The 15,725-nt window shown below is 39.8% G+C and overlaps 2 protein-coding genes and 1 pseudogene across 2 annotated transcripts; all 3 read left to right on the top strand.

The window, feature by feature from the left end:
• Positions 1-2,460: 2,460 nt before the first annotated feature.
• LOC143620987 (deoxyuridine 5'-triphosphate nucleotidohydrolase-like) lies at positions 2,461-3,069 on the top strand (annotated as a pseudogene).
• Positions 3,070-12,633: 9,564 nt separating this feature from the next.
• On the top strand, positions 12,634-13,072 carry LOC143620986 (uncharacterized). Its single transcript, XM_077092532.1, has 2 exons — positions 12,634-12,810; positions 12,887-13,072. Exons 1-2 carry the CDS (start codon positions 12,634-12,636, stop codon positions 13,070-13,072), a joined length of 363 nt encoding a protein of 120 aa, XP_076948647.1.
• Positions 13,073-13,388: 316 nt separating this feature from the next.
• On the top strand, positions 13,389-14,715 carry LOC143620984 (uncharacterized). Its single transcript, XM_077092531.1, has 2 exons — positions 13,389-13,455; positions 13,538-14,715. Exons 1-2 carry the CDS (start codon positions 13,389-13,391, stop codon positions 14,713-14,715), a joined length of 1,245 nt encoding a protein of 414 aa, XP_076948646.1.
• Positions 14,716-15,725: the final 1,010 nt, after the last annotated feature.

The following is a 15,725-nucleotide window of genomic DNA, read 5'->3' as shown; positions in this document are numbered from 1 at the left end:
CGAAAATATAAAATATTGGACTTTTATGTTTCATAATCATCTCACACTTGTCGGTTTTCGAAGACACTTTTTAACGGTCTTTAAAACGCTTAAAACGCCCCAAAAACGACCCGAAATGACTCGCGAACCAAACTAGACCAGCCCCCTCCCCCCAACCTTGATGACGCCGCGCCGCGCGGCCAAGGGAGAGAGGCCGGCCGCGCGACGCCATGGACCACCTGTGCACATATTTTGGATTTTCTTGTTTGTTTGTGTCTTGTTTGACCACTTTAACTTAACCCTTCTCATGCAAACCTCAAAAGAAACCCATCATAACCCACCCCTCACTCCTACCTTATATATACAAGTCCATCCTCTTAATTAGCTCCTGCTCATTCATCTTCTTTCTTTCTCAAACTAAGAACACTATCTCTAACTTCCAAGGTTCATATTAACCAAGCAACAACCTTCTTTAATTCTTGGTTGTTACTTGCTAATTCATATCTTGTGGCACAACATATATATAATATGCACCCCTTATTTCCTTCGGTTTCATCTTCTTAGGGAGGTGATATGCTACAAGGCAAGGCTTCATGGAGAACTCTTTGTAGTTCTTGATTATACTATTTTCCTTTAATGCTTTACTAGTCTTGTTTATATTGTAAGTAGTTTAGTTTTAATTCATGTTTAAAGAGTTTCATGGTCTTGGTTATGAAGTCACTAGTCTCGGTTTTATCCCGAGATTAGACCCGAACCATGACCGAACTCTTGTTTACTAGCTTTTGTTTTAAATAGCTTTGTTTACTGGTTTTGTTTAAAATAGTTAAATAAACATGTTTATGAAAGATTTGAACCTTGTAACTTCTAAAACCATTTTTATAGTTCTATGGTATTTGGGTATGTGGCAACCATCCTCGGTATCATTCCGAGTCAAGGACCGAACCAAAACCGAACTAAACCGAGTTCACTTGCTTAAGACACACAAGTGTGTTTTTGGCCACCAAAACTCATCTTTTCTTCAAGAATGTATTTTAAACTAATTTTAAGTATTTTATCAACTTACTTGGTGTATCGGAATCCAACTTGATCTTATAACAAGTTCAGACCGGTGAAACCAAATACTCACTTAACGGACGTTAAGGTTCTTCATAATAGAACTATATACTTGGTTAAGTCTTTTGATTGTATTGAGTTATCTCAAAAAAATTTGGAAAGTTAACTTTGAGTTTAGTTAATTTTCTAGACCCAAATTAAAAAATCCGAACACTCGATTAAAACCTTGTTTTGGTATTTATATAACCAAGAGTCTTGCATTAGTGCATTATAACCCACATAAGTTACTTAACATAGGTTGAGTAATATTTATGAATGAAATACCAAGACCCGGTTTCGAGTAAATTTACTTTTTATAACATGTCTTTAATTTCCCAAATATCTACATTTTAAACCATAAACTTCATTTATTTACTTTACTTGTCATATTTTACTTTAAACCCTTCCAAGACTATCTACTAACTTAAGACCCGTTTAATCTAGGTCTTGCTCGTTAAATCCGATCTCCGATTATTCACGAATCAATCTTTCAAGTTACTTAGTTAACGTGAGTACATTTCATCCCCCGTTTTCACTTTTATCATTTGGGGGTAACATGCATACTTATGCAAACAAAAATGATTTATTATACTCATTTCTCAAACCACAAACTTTAGGGTGTATGATGCTAGAATACTTGCTCTATTGTGTGTTATATATCTCATATGCTTTACGTGCGCGAGTGTTTATTTTTATGTTGTTGTTGAGCCTCATTAAGTATGATCATACGCTCCCCTAACTACTTAGCCTTGTGCTAGTAGAATAGGGTCTCATTATCCAAGTATGTCGGTTGTTACCGATTAGAAAGGATTCTCATTTACATATGTTTTCTATACCACGATTGATGCTTTTATTTATAGTCTCATATACGTTTGTGGATTTCGCTCATATTATATATACTCAAAACTATGAAATTGCTCACCAACATACGTGTTGACAAATGTTATTTTATGCATTGTTACAGGTTCGATTATTACTTGAGTTAGAGTTTGAAGACGTTTCTATTTGATACCGCTAGGTTATTAGAAGAATGAACAATATCTATCATTTATATTTTGGTGTTTATTTGTATGAACAATATGTGTTACTTTGATGATTGAATGAAATTAATGATTTGATTAAATATTGTCACTTTAATAGTGCCTTGATTAAATATTGTCATTTTAATAGTTTCTTGTGTTCTTGTGCATTAATTATTGTCACTTTAAGATCTCCGATAACTTTTTGACTTTAAAAGCGTACCACATATCCTTCCTGGTGGTTGTAGGTTTAAAGATGGCGGGAAGTGTTGGCGCCATCACAAGACGCTTTCCCTATTTGACTCGTTATAAGCCAAACCCATATCTTCATGGTTATCCATTTCGATCATCCAAATCATTTGTTTCAGCAATGGCACAAACCGACGGACCAGCACCAAAGCTTCTTGATTCCGATCACCAAATCTCTGTTTTTAAAGTCAAAATGTAATCGGAGAAAGCCGTTTTGCCCTCCAGAGGCTCCTCTCTCGCCTCCGGTTATGATCTTTCAAGGTACCCCACAAATTAAAGTCCGTATTCGATTTGAATTTTATTTAATTTTTGTTTTGGTTGGTTCAGTGCGATCGAGACTAAAGTGCCTGCAAGGGGTAAAGCACTGGTTGCAACGGATTTAAGCATTGCGGTACCCCAAGGAACTTATGCTCGAATTGGTAAGTTTTTCTTTTCAATTTGGGTACGTTGTAGTGGGCTTGAACTCCAATCTGTGATTATTGTAGCTCCAAGGTCTGGTCTGGCATGGAAGCACTCTATTGATGTTGGTGCCGGTGTGATTGACGCCGATTACAGGGAACCATTTGGGGTAATACTGTTTAACTTTTCTGACGTTGATTTTGAGGTGAAACCTGGCGATCGAATTGCGCAGTTGATCATTCAGAAGATTATTACTCCTCAAGTTGTTGAGGTTGATGATCTCGATTCGACCGTTAGAGGTGCAGCTGGGTTTGGATCAACCGGTGTTTGATTATCTGACTTTTTATTTTAGCACTGTCGAATTGTGATATGAGAAATCAATGATAGCTTCTATCTAATATGAATTTATAGAGTAAAATATTAATTCGGAGTTTCGTTTAATGAATTTTTTGGAATTAGAGTGTCGATTCAGTTCATAACATCATCAGTCCACACAAATCAAGGTTCTAATAATCTAATCCATTTAAATAAGCACATAATTGTATAGCTTTTACCTTATCCCAGTCAAGCGAATCGTTTTTTAAGTCGACATGCATGTTGAGAGCACTGCTTAACCCGTACAACTGTTGCATTAATCTTTGCCTTGTGCTGTCCATGGATGACTTCACAACGATAATTATGTTATCCAAGTTTCTGTCATTTCCTTGGATGCACCTCGATTCCTCCAATCCTAGTTCTATGTGGAGGCTCTTATCAACCCATGTTTCTCATCACCGCCTGCAATACTTGCTGCCACGATCTCTTCAGTCATGATTCTTTTAGTATAATGTGTTTTGTGACAATTGAAACCACCTCCAGTTATTTTGAACAATCTAAGAACTCCCAAAGAAGTCTTCATAACTTTCGACGTCTCAATAGATCCCATGGAGACGTTTAGATACTTTTTAAATACCCTTCAGTTCATGGGTGTTTTGACAGTTTTAAGAATCCTTAAGCTTTTTTTATTGCATGCGGGCCTAAGGAAAAAAAAAAGGTAGCGTTTGGTATATGGTAATGAATGACGGAATAGAATGACCTATTCAAACGTAATGAAAATATGTATGTTTGGTTGAAATTCGGAAAGGAATAAGCTATTACCAAAGGAATGTTTTTCCTTCTAAAAACAGTCATCTTCATTCCTTCCATCTACCTAGTTTTTTTTTCCATTCCGTGTCATATTTTCAAATTAACGTATTTTGCCCATCTTAATTGTTTGCCTTGGGGACACTAAAACATAGGGTCTGTAAAATTTTATTCACATATTTCAATAATAATATTTTTTTGATTGCGTTATAATTTCTTATATCATTTGATATTTTGATCTACTGAATATATTTTTGGAGGTCTCTATACTAAGAATTTTATTCCTTTCTTGTGATTTTGTTTCTCTAAATTAGAAAACATATTTAAATTTATTATAGTTTTTTAATTGGATAATGTTAAAGTTGGTAAAAAGAAATTATTTTGAAGCTCAGTTTATCATTTTTTTATGAATTATTTTTTATTCCTCCGACTTTTCAAGCATACTAAACGAGTAATGATACATTTCATTTTCATATGGTAACCAAACAGTTCAATGGAATGAGAAGATTCATTCCATTCCCATGTCCATTCCATTCCTTCATTCATTCCATTCACTTGTTCATTCCATTCTCATATGGTAACCAAAGAGTTTTGGTGATATTTATAAAACAATTTTCATATAAAGACAAAAACATATAGACTATAAATTAAACTGATAAAATTCTTTAGTTTCGTCACTTCTTTGATTATTTTTGGTCGATCATTGCAGGCTCAAATCAGGCCATTCTGTGTAGAGTTTCTGATATTTAAAAAAATACAAATAATTTACAACAAAATGGTTACATTGCGGGGAATCGAAACCAGGTCTCCTGGGTGAAAGCCAGATATCCTAACAGCTGGACGACAATGGAATTTATTACTTCTACTGCCACTGATATTCCATATCTATTATCCTAGTTTCGTCTAATATAGTTTTTCAACCATTTCAGTATCATTCATATGGATAAAGTATAAAAAAACCATAAAACTGGTCTATATGGAGCAAATATGGTTGCTTATATTATTATTATAGACATAAGACATGCATGGGACTACTTTAATAAAAGTTGATCTTACCTTTTAATTTTAGCTATATTCATAGCGAGTGTTACTTGATCTTGTTCTTATTTGACACCAACTATTGGTCAGTTTGAATGCTTAATATGGAGACACATTACCATCTTCCATCAATACATATTGGGTTGTGTATGAGTACTGAAGAGGTATGTACCCGCCTCAACATCGAGCGGGGCGGGTCAACCCACAAGATATAGACAAGAGGCTTGAAATCAAGATATCATGAAGGCACAAAGCCAAAACCTATGCGCATGGCGCATATCACATATGCTCACGCATCACATATGCTCACGCATATCACATATGCTCACGCATCACATATGCTCACGCGTATCACATGCTCACGCACCATATATGCTCACGCATATCACATCTGCGCGTGGCGCATCTGCGCGTGGGCTTGCGCATATCACATCTGCGCATGAAACATCTGCGCGTGAGAATAAAGAGAAGACCTCGCGCATCCTCAGGATAGACGCATATCACACATGCACATAATCAACCTCGTCCTTATCCAAATCAGGATAAGGACAACCTTGATTGTGCTCGTCAGACAACCTTCCAGAAGGTATCCTTTAAGGAATAAGAATATGCTGATGTTGACAGCTGCCAATGAAAGGTGGACAACTCAGCAAAACCCATGTGCTACCACGTGATTGCACATGGGTCAGGTGAAATACCTGAGTCAGAGAATAATCAATGAAAAAGCACCAGGTGTCCTAAGGACACGTGGCGCAAAGCAATAGGAGAAGGCCAAAAAGGCCCTAATGGGATCTGAGCCCAATCATTGGAAACCCTAACACTATAAATACCACACCACCTCCACAAGGGGAGGTAAGCAAGAAAATACATTCCAATTCCTTACTCACTATCAGATTATTATTATCTTCTCCTACAATCTCTTATTCTCACACCGGAGGGTTACCCCAAAGAGGACCCCTCTGTCCCTTTCTGAGGGGTAAGTTCACGGTGCTGCTCGTTTTGTAGGTGGAAGAATTCATACTCCGGAGAACCATCGGTGAAATAGCATACTCATACCCAAGGAAAGTTGATCGTCTACCAGTGAGCCGATCCACGTTTCTTCATTGGCGCCATCACCTGTTACAACGGCAACAAAATCACCATCTCATCAGTTCTCTCTGAAAAACTTCACCATGGTTTCTGGTGTTCGAAACAGCGATCAAGTTCTGGAGGATATTGAGCTTGAGGATGTTAATGAGGGACAGCAGTTTCTGAGGGTGCCGCGTGATTCTGCGCGCACCACCAGTAACCATCCTTTCATCACAACTCCTCATAGCCAGACTGAAACTCCTCCAGACGATCTCACGTTCCAAAATCTGACTGGCGCGAAACAAAAAGGACCAATGGGTCCAGAAGTTGAAACCAATGACCCTAAAGAATGACTCATAAACGAACAATGACGTTTAATGGACAAATACAATGAGCTGGTCAAACACAAAAAGTTAGCCGACTTAACACAAAGGCTCGCGTTTGATAAGCAAACCATTCAAGGAACAACAAAAAGGGCGCTCGCGCCGGAAGATGGTCACTCTGTTCACACTGAACACGCTGATTTTAGTGAGGAAGAAGTGCACAGCATGAGGAAGACGCGAGATACTCATGCAGGAGGCTCACAGCTCCGCGCGCACATGAACATAGCGCCTGGGGCCAAAGCCGATATGGATCTGTACACACCGTACAACCCACCAGCGAGAGAGCAAGTAGACGTAACCACACCATACAGGCCAGCCATCTTGGTGAAGCATTCAAAATTCACTGAGCGCATCGCGAAGGCTCCCATTCAGCACAAAACCAAGATGCTAAGTGGTTTGGGCAAGTACGACAGCACAACTGATCCAGACGATTTCCTACAAGGTTTTTACAACACTGGAAACCTAGAAAGCTGGATGATGCCAACATGGTGTCACATGTTTGCTCGCTGCCTCACGGGCGCAGCACGTGTCTGGTTCGAAAGCTTGCCGACTGGACAAATCGATGGGTTCGAAGAGCTATTGGAGAAGTTCCAGGCTCACTTCGTACAGCAGCGCAGACACACGCGCGACCCCGATGACATCATGCACTGCGTGCGCAGGAATGATGAAACCATTGAAGACTACATAACCTGTTTCAATCAGGAATCTCTGGCAATTGGAGGGGTGGGCTCCTCGCGCTGAGCTTTGCATATGAACTCAAAATGAGTCATGCGCACAAGTCCAAAAGGATGGACTTGGGATATGTGAATCCCATGAAATTGAAGCAGCACACCCATAAACCTTGTCATCGGGAGACGAAGGTTGCAGTGAGTGAAAAAATGGCAGTATAAGGAGATATAGCCGGTGGGCGGATCTGCCGCCGTTTGCCCGGCCGCCGGGAGCAGACAGCCGTACTCAGGGAGAAAACCCTGAGAGGCGATGAGACTGTCGAAATCAGACTGTCTCAATTTGCAGGGAATCTCATCCCACCTCTTCACTGTCTTGCCCTTCCCCACCTCCTCCGACGAGGCCTCGGCAGCCCGTTTTCCCTTGCCGGTCTTCTTCAAAGTGGACATGACTAATGATTTTACACGGCATTTGCTGGGGGAGATTGTGGCATCTGGGTTATCAGACATACAACTGTGAATCAAACAGAGGTTACTTCAAGAACGGAAATCTGGAAGCAAAAGACAGGCTCTTAATCGGAATAAAAATGGAAGGAAAGAAAAAGCTCTGAAATAACAATGAAGATGAAGAATAACAACTCAAAAGGCTTGCTTTTATAGGCCCAGGAGAGAGAGAAACAGGTACTGATCAGAGTTCACGCGCCCCCACTCGCAGGTGCAGGCCAACGCGAGTGCGACACGTGTTCCTGACACTGTGTGAGGGGACATAAAATGGAACGAAACAGGTACTGATCAGAGTTCACGCGCCCCCACTCGCAGGTGCAGGCCAACACGAGCGCGACACGTGTTCCTGACACTGTGTGAGGGGACAGGAAAGGCAACTGTAGCACCTCGAGCACACGAAAAGTCTGACACATGTCTCCATCTCTGACGCATGTCAGCACCAACCAACCACGTACATGGTCGATTCATTTCAACCAAAAGGGTAGAATTTCGCGCAACGATGAGAAATAAAAAAGGAAAAGACAAACCCTATTAAAAGAACTATTAAGTCTAATATCTATCTTACCTCGCTCGCGCGAGACAAGACACACATTAGACTGGGGGGGCTTGAAGAGGTATGTACCCGCCTCAACATCGAGCGGGGCGGGTCAACCCACAAGATATAGACAAGAGGCTTGAAATCAAGATATCATGAAGGCACAAAGCCAAAACCTATGCGCATGGCGCATATCACATATGCTCACGCATCACATATGCTCACGCATATCACATATGCTCACGCGTATCACATGCTCACGCACCATATATGCTCACGCATATCACATCTGCGCGTGGCGCATCTGCGCGTGGCGCATATCACATATGCTTGCGCATATCACATCTGCGCATGAAACATCTGCGCGTGAGAATAAAGAGAAGACCTCGCGCATCCTCAGGATAGGCGCATATCACACATGCACATAATCAACCTCGTCCTTATCCAAATCAGAATAAGGACAACCTTGATTGTGCTCGTCAGACAACCTTCCAGAAGGTATCCTTTAAGGAATAAGAATACGCTGATGTTGACAGCTGCCAATGAAAGGTGGACAACTCAGCAAAACCCATGTGCTACCACGTGATTGCACATGGGTCAGGTGAAATACCTGGGTCAGAGAATAATCAATGAAAAAGCACCAGGTGTCCTAAGGACACGTGGCGCAAAGCAATAGGAGAAGGCCAAAAAGGCCCTAATGGGATCTGAGCCCAATCATTGAAACCCTAACACTATAAATACCACACCACCTCCACAAGGGGAGGTAAGCAAGAAAATACATTCCAATTCCTTACTCACTCTCAGATTATTATTATCTTCTCCTACAATCTCTTATTCTCACACCGGAGGGTTACCCCAAAGAGGACCCCTCTGTCCCTTTCTGAGGGGTAAGTTCACGGTGCTGCTCATTTTGTAGGTGGAAGAATTCATACTCCGGAGAACCATCGGTGAAATAGCATACTCATACCCGAGGAAAGTTGATCGTCTACCAGTGAGCCGATCCACGTTTCTTCAAGTACGTTGGGTTGTCGTTGTCATGAATATACTATGGCCACTATGCATCTACCTTAATGTTATTAACATTAAAAAGATGCCTAAGGTTGTCTACTTTTGATTTGTTCCCTTTTCAATTATGTATATACTCAATTCATGGATGAAACTAGTGTATACGATTTATTTACAGAAGCTTTTGGTTAAACTTGAACTTGATTATCAAATCGATAAAAGAATAAATTATGTGCAAGGGAACAAGTGTGAGTGAAATTTAAAATGACCCGACTTTATAACCAATCTAATTCAATCATCATTATATGATCTATTCAAGGTGCACTTAAAATATTTGTGTCACATGATAGAATCATAGAACGACATGGTTTCTTGAGCACATAAGTAACCATGCATCATGCATGGTCTTAATTAGAAAGACATTTTTAAAACGTAATTATTATAGATTTGCACATATTTTCATCAAAGTTTAACATGTTGATTTGTAGGACCCGATTCAAAAAGTATCAAATCAAAGTTTAACATGTTGATTATAAATTGGTTTCTTTAGATAGTGTATTCTTGACTTTTAAATTTCATTATTTAAAAGATATCTATAAGCAATTAATTAAGTAGAGATCATCAAATCAAATAAGCAATAAGCTTATGTACGTTTCAATCATCTCAAATTTTACCAATGACAAACATATATATAGTTCATGTCTAACAATATTTCCATAAGGCATAAATTGGTTTTCACATGTTGTTTCAAGTGAAAGGTTACGTATGTTTGTAACTTTACTTTTAGGTAAGGCATAAATTATTTACTTATAAGGTACATTTAGCATTTGTAAATTTGAGTCTAATAGTAATGATGCCTTCGGTGTAATAGATTTAACTTTTTAACACCATATTATGAGCTAACTTAGATGATACCTGTTGTGATAACATCGCAAATGATCATCTTTATAGGGTCTTATCTTGTTGAATAACCTACTTGTAGAAAGGTAATTGTAATGAACATCAGAGTTTCAAATTTTGCATGGTTCCACGTAGTTGTTTATAATAATATAAGATACGTCATTTAGTACACAAAAATTTCATGCATACAAGTTTTTCATTTTAGAATACATTTTAATAAACTAAGACGCCCATATAAACATGATGTCACATCACATGTGAAGATGATTGAATTAATGTCATATTTGGAGTATTGCTTATTATTCACGTACATAAGTTACTACGTACTTTGTTCTTTAGAGCATCACTATGATAGCTGTGTTCATATGAATAAGTGTTTCGCTCATTTTTAAAAGGACCCATAATAAAATTTTCTTCTTCCAAGTAAAGCGAGGCTTTCTAGATCTGTTGGCAATAGCTGACATGACTTTTGTGTTCGTGAGCAGACTTTTGACGTCTACTATTTGACCGCCTGATCAGTAGATGGTTTTGGCAATTTCATCATCTAAGCCGTGTAAATTTTGCTTATTTTGATTTTGTCTTTTACTTAGACCCACTGCATAATCAATGACAAAAGAAACCACTATCGTGATTTCTTAACAGAGACATAACAAGTAGGTTTTTTTAAATGAAAATAAACTTTAAAACAATAAAATAAAATAAAAAATAGTACTCCATGATTTAAAGGAATATTGGATTTTAATAATCCCCATTGAATGGTATTGGCCGATAATAATCCCTATTCATTTTATCGCCACTGACGGTCCCAAATTCAAAAAAGTTTGCCTCCAATGGTCCCCCGTTAAAAATGACTTAACGGCGTTATACTTTTTTCCGAATTTCAAACTAACTTTTTAGGGTTATTAATCGGAAGGAAGATACGAGTCGAATAATATAAAACTTAGCTCCAAACAATGATCTAAACGACTTAATTTTGGTTAATTGTAAGTTCAAACACCCGAACTAAAACATTGTTTCGTCATTTTGAAGCACTGTTTCAAACTAAGTTTTACACCAATAGACTCGTATCCTCCTAACGATCAAAAGCCCTAAAACATTGGTTTGAAATTCAGAAAAAACTATAATGTCGTTAAGTCATTTATAACGGGAGACCATTGATGGCCAACTCTTTTGAATTTGGGACCGTTAGTGGCGATAAAATGAATATGGATTATTATCAGCCAATACCATTCAATAGGGATTATTAAAATCCAATATTCCTAATTTAAAGTGATAATAATATATAAAATTCACACTGCTCTCTAGTGTTACTGATTCCTATATAAAGAGAAAGGTATGTCAGAACAAACAAAAATAAAAATATTACAGTATTATTAAAGACTAACACTATATGTCATATCTACATATGTTTAAATTATATTATTAATGGGTCTTGCTAACTAAACCCCACACCGAACCAGACGTCGCGTATAGCCTTTAACGTGACGTTTTTTTTACATGACCGATTTGATCGACGACGTCGATGTCGTCCGACGATTTGACTTGACGCAGACTTTCGTTGACCACTTATACGCCACGGTTAGCGCACAACGCGACGGATATGCACATATCAATTATTCAGCCAGAAAGCCTTGTAGTATATATTAGCATGCAAACATGCATGTACAAGGTGTCCAAAACCCCAACTCAAAAAATGTCGTGGCTGTTTGATGGTTATTTTCCGAGCCCGCCGAGGACAAACGAAGAGTCAAGTATTCCGGATTTGAATCAGGCACCGCCGGGGTTTGTAGATTATGACGGGGAGGCGGAGTTACCAAATTTGAACCAGGTATTGTCACATGTTTATTTGGTTTACCCGTCGTCAATCATTTATGAAATTAGATTTGTTAACAATATATTTTGTTAGGAATATTTTGTGCACGACCATCCGCATTGGGATGTGGCGACTAGCAGTAGTTCGTATTGGTCACAGCCTCAACATAATTATGGTCAGCCGTCATACCATTTATCAGAAGACCCGCCTTACGTTGGTTAGCCTTCGTACCAGTTTAATACCGGTGCCCAGCCTTCGTATCATTTTAATACCGAGGAGCCGTATTCCTGTACTCAAAGTTCGTGCCCATTACAAGTAGGGGACTCGTATCGGTCACAACCCGAACCAGACCATATTCTTGAAACCCCTCGAGAGACTGGTGACGAAGATTACGACAGACATAATTCTGGTAACAAAGATGATGACGACGTTGGTGATAATTACATTCACGAGGCGACGGTGTCATATAAAACAGAACGTACGAGAGCATACGTTTTGTTAAATTAAAATATTTTGTAATTAGTACTTTGAACGTGTTTTTAATCTGACGTTGTAACTGTTTCAGTTATTTTCTTCCCGTGAGGAGCTTGAGGAGTGGGCGAAGAAAAGAGGTCGGGAGCATGGGTGTGCTGTTGTTGTCCAGCGGTCTAGGCCAAACGCCGTGGATCTTGGATGCAATCGCAGCGGCGAACCAAAACTCACCGCCAGAATCAGGCGTACCGGCAGTATAAAGAAGGGTTGTCCGTTTAAGCTAAAAGGAAGGCACGACCGTGTTGGTAATAGTTGGAGGCTTTAGGTCGTAAACGAGACGCACAACCACGAGCCGTTCGTCTTTAAGGAGGGTCACACGTATCTAAGGAGAATGTCCGACGAGGAGGTTGATATGGTTGCGAGGTTACACACGGATGTCTTGAAGACAGGGAAAATTGTTTCACTCTTACGTAAACAGTTTCCCGGAACCTGCATTATTGACAAGGACGTACACAATCTTATAGAGAAGCTGAAAAAAGAAAATAGAGTTGGCGATACCCCAATGCAGGTTCAAGGTTTTGAATTTGACTTGTTGCAACGGATGTTTAAAAATATTTATTAACGTCATATAAAACCGGTTGCAGGTATTTGAAAACTTCCTGAATGAGAACGATTTCGTTTATTACACACGGGAGAACTCTTCCACAAACCGCGTGGAGGATGTATTCTTTTGTCATGACACGTCGTTTAGAATGTGGTGTGCGTTCCCTTATTTGTTGTTGATCGACACGACGTACAACACAAACATGTACAAATGGCCTTTTGTGTAGTATTTTGGTGTGACGTAGACGTCGAAGTCGTTCTGTATCGCGCACGCGGTTCTACTTAGGGAACGCCAGACGGATTTCACATGGGCCCTCGAGCATCTCAAATTTATGCTCAAGGATTCTTTTGAGCCGCGCGTCGTAGTCATGGACAGAGACTCCGCCTTGATGAATGCTTGTAAACAAGTATTCCCGAATGCTACCAGAAACCTATGCAGGTGGTACATACGGGAGAATATAAAAAAAAAAATGGAAGGGTATCTATGATAGCGAGGCAAGAGAAGATTTCGCTCTATTGTGGACGGTCTTGTGTGAGTCTCCCATGTTCGATGATTACGAATATAACGGCCTAAAGTTGCAAGAAATGTTATGCAGTATTGGGAAAGAAAGTAAGTCCTTCGGATTATAAATATACAGTTAGTGTTAATCTAGTAGTACATTTAATAAGTTTGTTTTTGTTTCCTTCTTCAGGGGTATGGGACTATATCCATCATAGCTGGCTGGACCGAGACAAGGAAAAATTTGTATCTTGCTGGATGGCCGATCGGTTAAACTTCGGTGAGACTACAACAAACCGAGTTGAGAGTCAGCACACGAACCTGAAAAGGCACCTTAATGGGGCCAACGACACCCTCCACGCACTTGAGGCTTATGCTCTTGAGGTTATAGAAGCCCAGAAGGTTGCAATCGGCGCAACATTTGAACAATCCCGGATTAAGTTGAAGAAAGACCATAACATTCAGGTTTTTTACATGATACATTATAAAGTGTTGATTAAGGCTCTTATGCTACTTGAAAAGGAGTATGGAAAGCTTGAAAAGATGACCGAGTTCGGACATACGTGCCGACACCAGTTGCGAACGTCTATGGGGTTGCCGTGTGCGTGTGAGCTGGAGCAACACCTTAATAAAGGTGTTCCTATTCCACTAAAATCGATAGACCCGTTCTGGAGGAAGCTTGACTTCGATCCAGTGGTCGCACAGGTAGAAGAACAAGACTTCGAGGCGGAAATGGAAGAGCTTAAACAGACGGTTTTGATACGTAAAGATCCAAAACAGAAAAGAAGTCTTTTATCGAAGATTTGGTCTGTTCTTCCCGGCAACTCAAATAAAAAAAAGCCAGAGAAACGGGAGGACCCTCGCGGGCGTCCAAACATAAACCAGCAATCAAAAAAGATCAAGGCCGCGAGGCACAGCTCGTATATCCCTTCCTCGTACACCCCTTCATCCTCACAGAACATTGAGCAAACCCCCTCATTCTTGGAGCGTTCGCGGTCGCAGTCGCAGTCACATTCAAAGCTTAAGATGCGCCCTCCTAAACCATCCAAACGGTCGTCTAAGAAAAACGAGACAGGAGCTGCCACAGGTTTTCCTTTAGTGGTTGATCCGAAAGACGTCTCAACGGTAAAAAGGTATAAGATCCTTGTTCCCAGCTGGAGTTACCCATACATCTCAAGGATCATAGACGTAAAGCCTGACGGTAACTGCGGTTTTCGGGAAATTGCTGAGGGCTTAGGAATGGGTCAAAAGAGTTGGAGGAAGGTTAGAGTTGCTATGAAGAATGAGATGGATAGGAACCCAGATTGGTGGAGGGCAAGATTAAATACGGAGCAGCCGGAGTATTTTGAGAGGGCCCGTAACCATTTATAATTTTACGAAACAGTTCAAGATGCGCCTAGCAACCATTGGTTTAAGTTACCCGGCCACGGATACGTGGTTGCTCAAGCATTTAATTGCGTTCTAATATTTCTTGAGCCGCATAGCAGCCAAACTTTTTTCCCAATGAGAGAGGGTCCAAAGCGGTTTCGTGACAATCCGGTCCTTGCCATTGCTAATGTTACAGATACTCATTGGTTATATATAAAACTTGAAGGGGATTTCCCGATGCCGTTTCCGGTATCTACTTGGGCGAGATTTGCAAATGAAGAGGCTTACGGATGGAGGGCCTTGTATGAAAATCGTATAAACAAGTATGTTAGAATCATGTCAAGTTGGCGAGTCGAATGTGCTAATGTTGATTTAACCAATTGACTGTATATTTAAATCAATGTCTCATAGACATATATGTTATGTACGTTGCCTTTAAATTAAAAATCAATGTGTCATTATTTTTTACTAATGTTACGCCAATTGAAAATCAAATAAACAAACTGTTTGGTTTACAAGTATCACTGAGAGGGACTATATACATAAATACAAACGAAGCCAACTACTGTGACAGATATGAACCCGGTCCCGCCCTGATGACCATTGAACACCGTTAGCTCATTTCCCACCCGTCTTAGATTGTTCGACGGGTTTAATTTTCTTCTAAATAGCATCCATAGAGTTTATTTTGGTGAAATATGGTGTATGAGTGTGGGAGAGAGGAGGGGGTTGAGACGATGATTTATACCGAGTGTTTGTGTGGCACAAATACCTCTAACCTCCGCGTTAAGGCCTTAACGCCGCGGTTATGGTCCACTTGTGTCCGACATGTCAGGAATCTTGTACAACTTAAAGCCTGTCTGGTGTACGTGAAACGTTACGTTAAGTATTATACGCGGCGTTTAGAATGTTACCAAAATTCTACACCCCAACTATTATATTTATAACATATAAACCAACATGACCAGTACCCCCAATACACCAAAAAATCATGAAATATGGAGAACGATAAC

Source organism: Bidens hawaiensis, unplaced genomic scaffold (genome assembly GCF_021521415.1).
Source record: "Bidens hawaiensis isolate Kalapana, Puna unplaced genomic scaffold, B.hawaiensis_p1.1 tig00002759_1, whole genome shotgun sequence".
Taxonomy (NCBI): Eukaryota; Viridiplantae; Streptophyta; class Magnoliopsida; order Asterales; family Asteraceae; genus Bidens; species Bidens hawaiensis.
The sequence above is the reverse complement of the archived record's forward strand: the minus strand, read 5'-3'. Positions and strand labels throughout refer to the sequence as shown.

Coding starts and splice junctions, on each gene's coding strand:
- LOC143620984 (XM_077092531.1), top strand. CDS start 13,389: ATGTTCGATGATTACGAATATAACGGCCTAAAGTTGCAAGAAATGTTA. Junction 13,456..13,537: donor ATGCAGTATTGGGAAAGAAA/GTAAGTCCTTCG, acceptor TTCCTTCTTCAG/GGGTATGGGACTATATCCAT.
- LOC143620986 (XM_077092532.1), top strand. CDS start 12,634: ATGTCCGACGAGGAGGTTGATATGGTTGCGAGGTTACACACGGATGTC. Junction 12,811..12,886: donor TTGGCGATACCCCAATGCAG/GTTCAAGGTTTT, acceptor AACCGGTTGCAG/GTATTTGAAAACTTCCTGAA.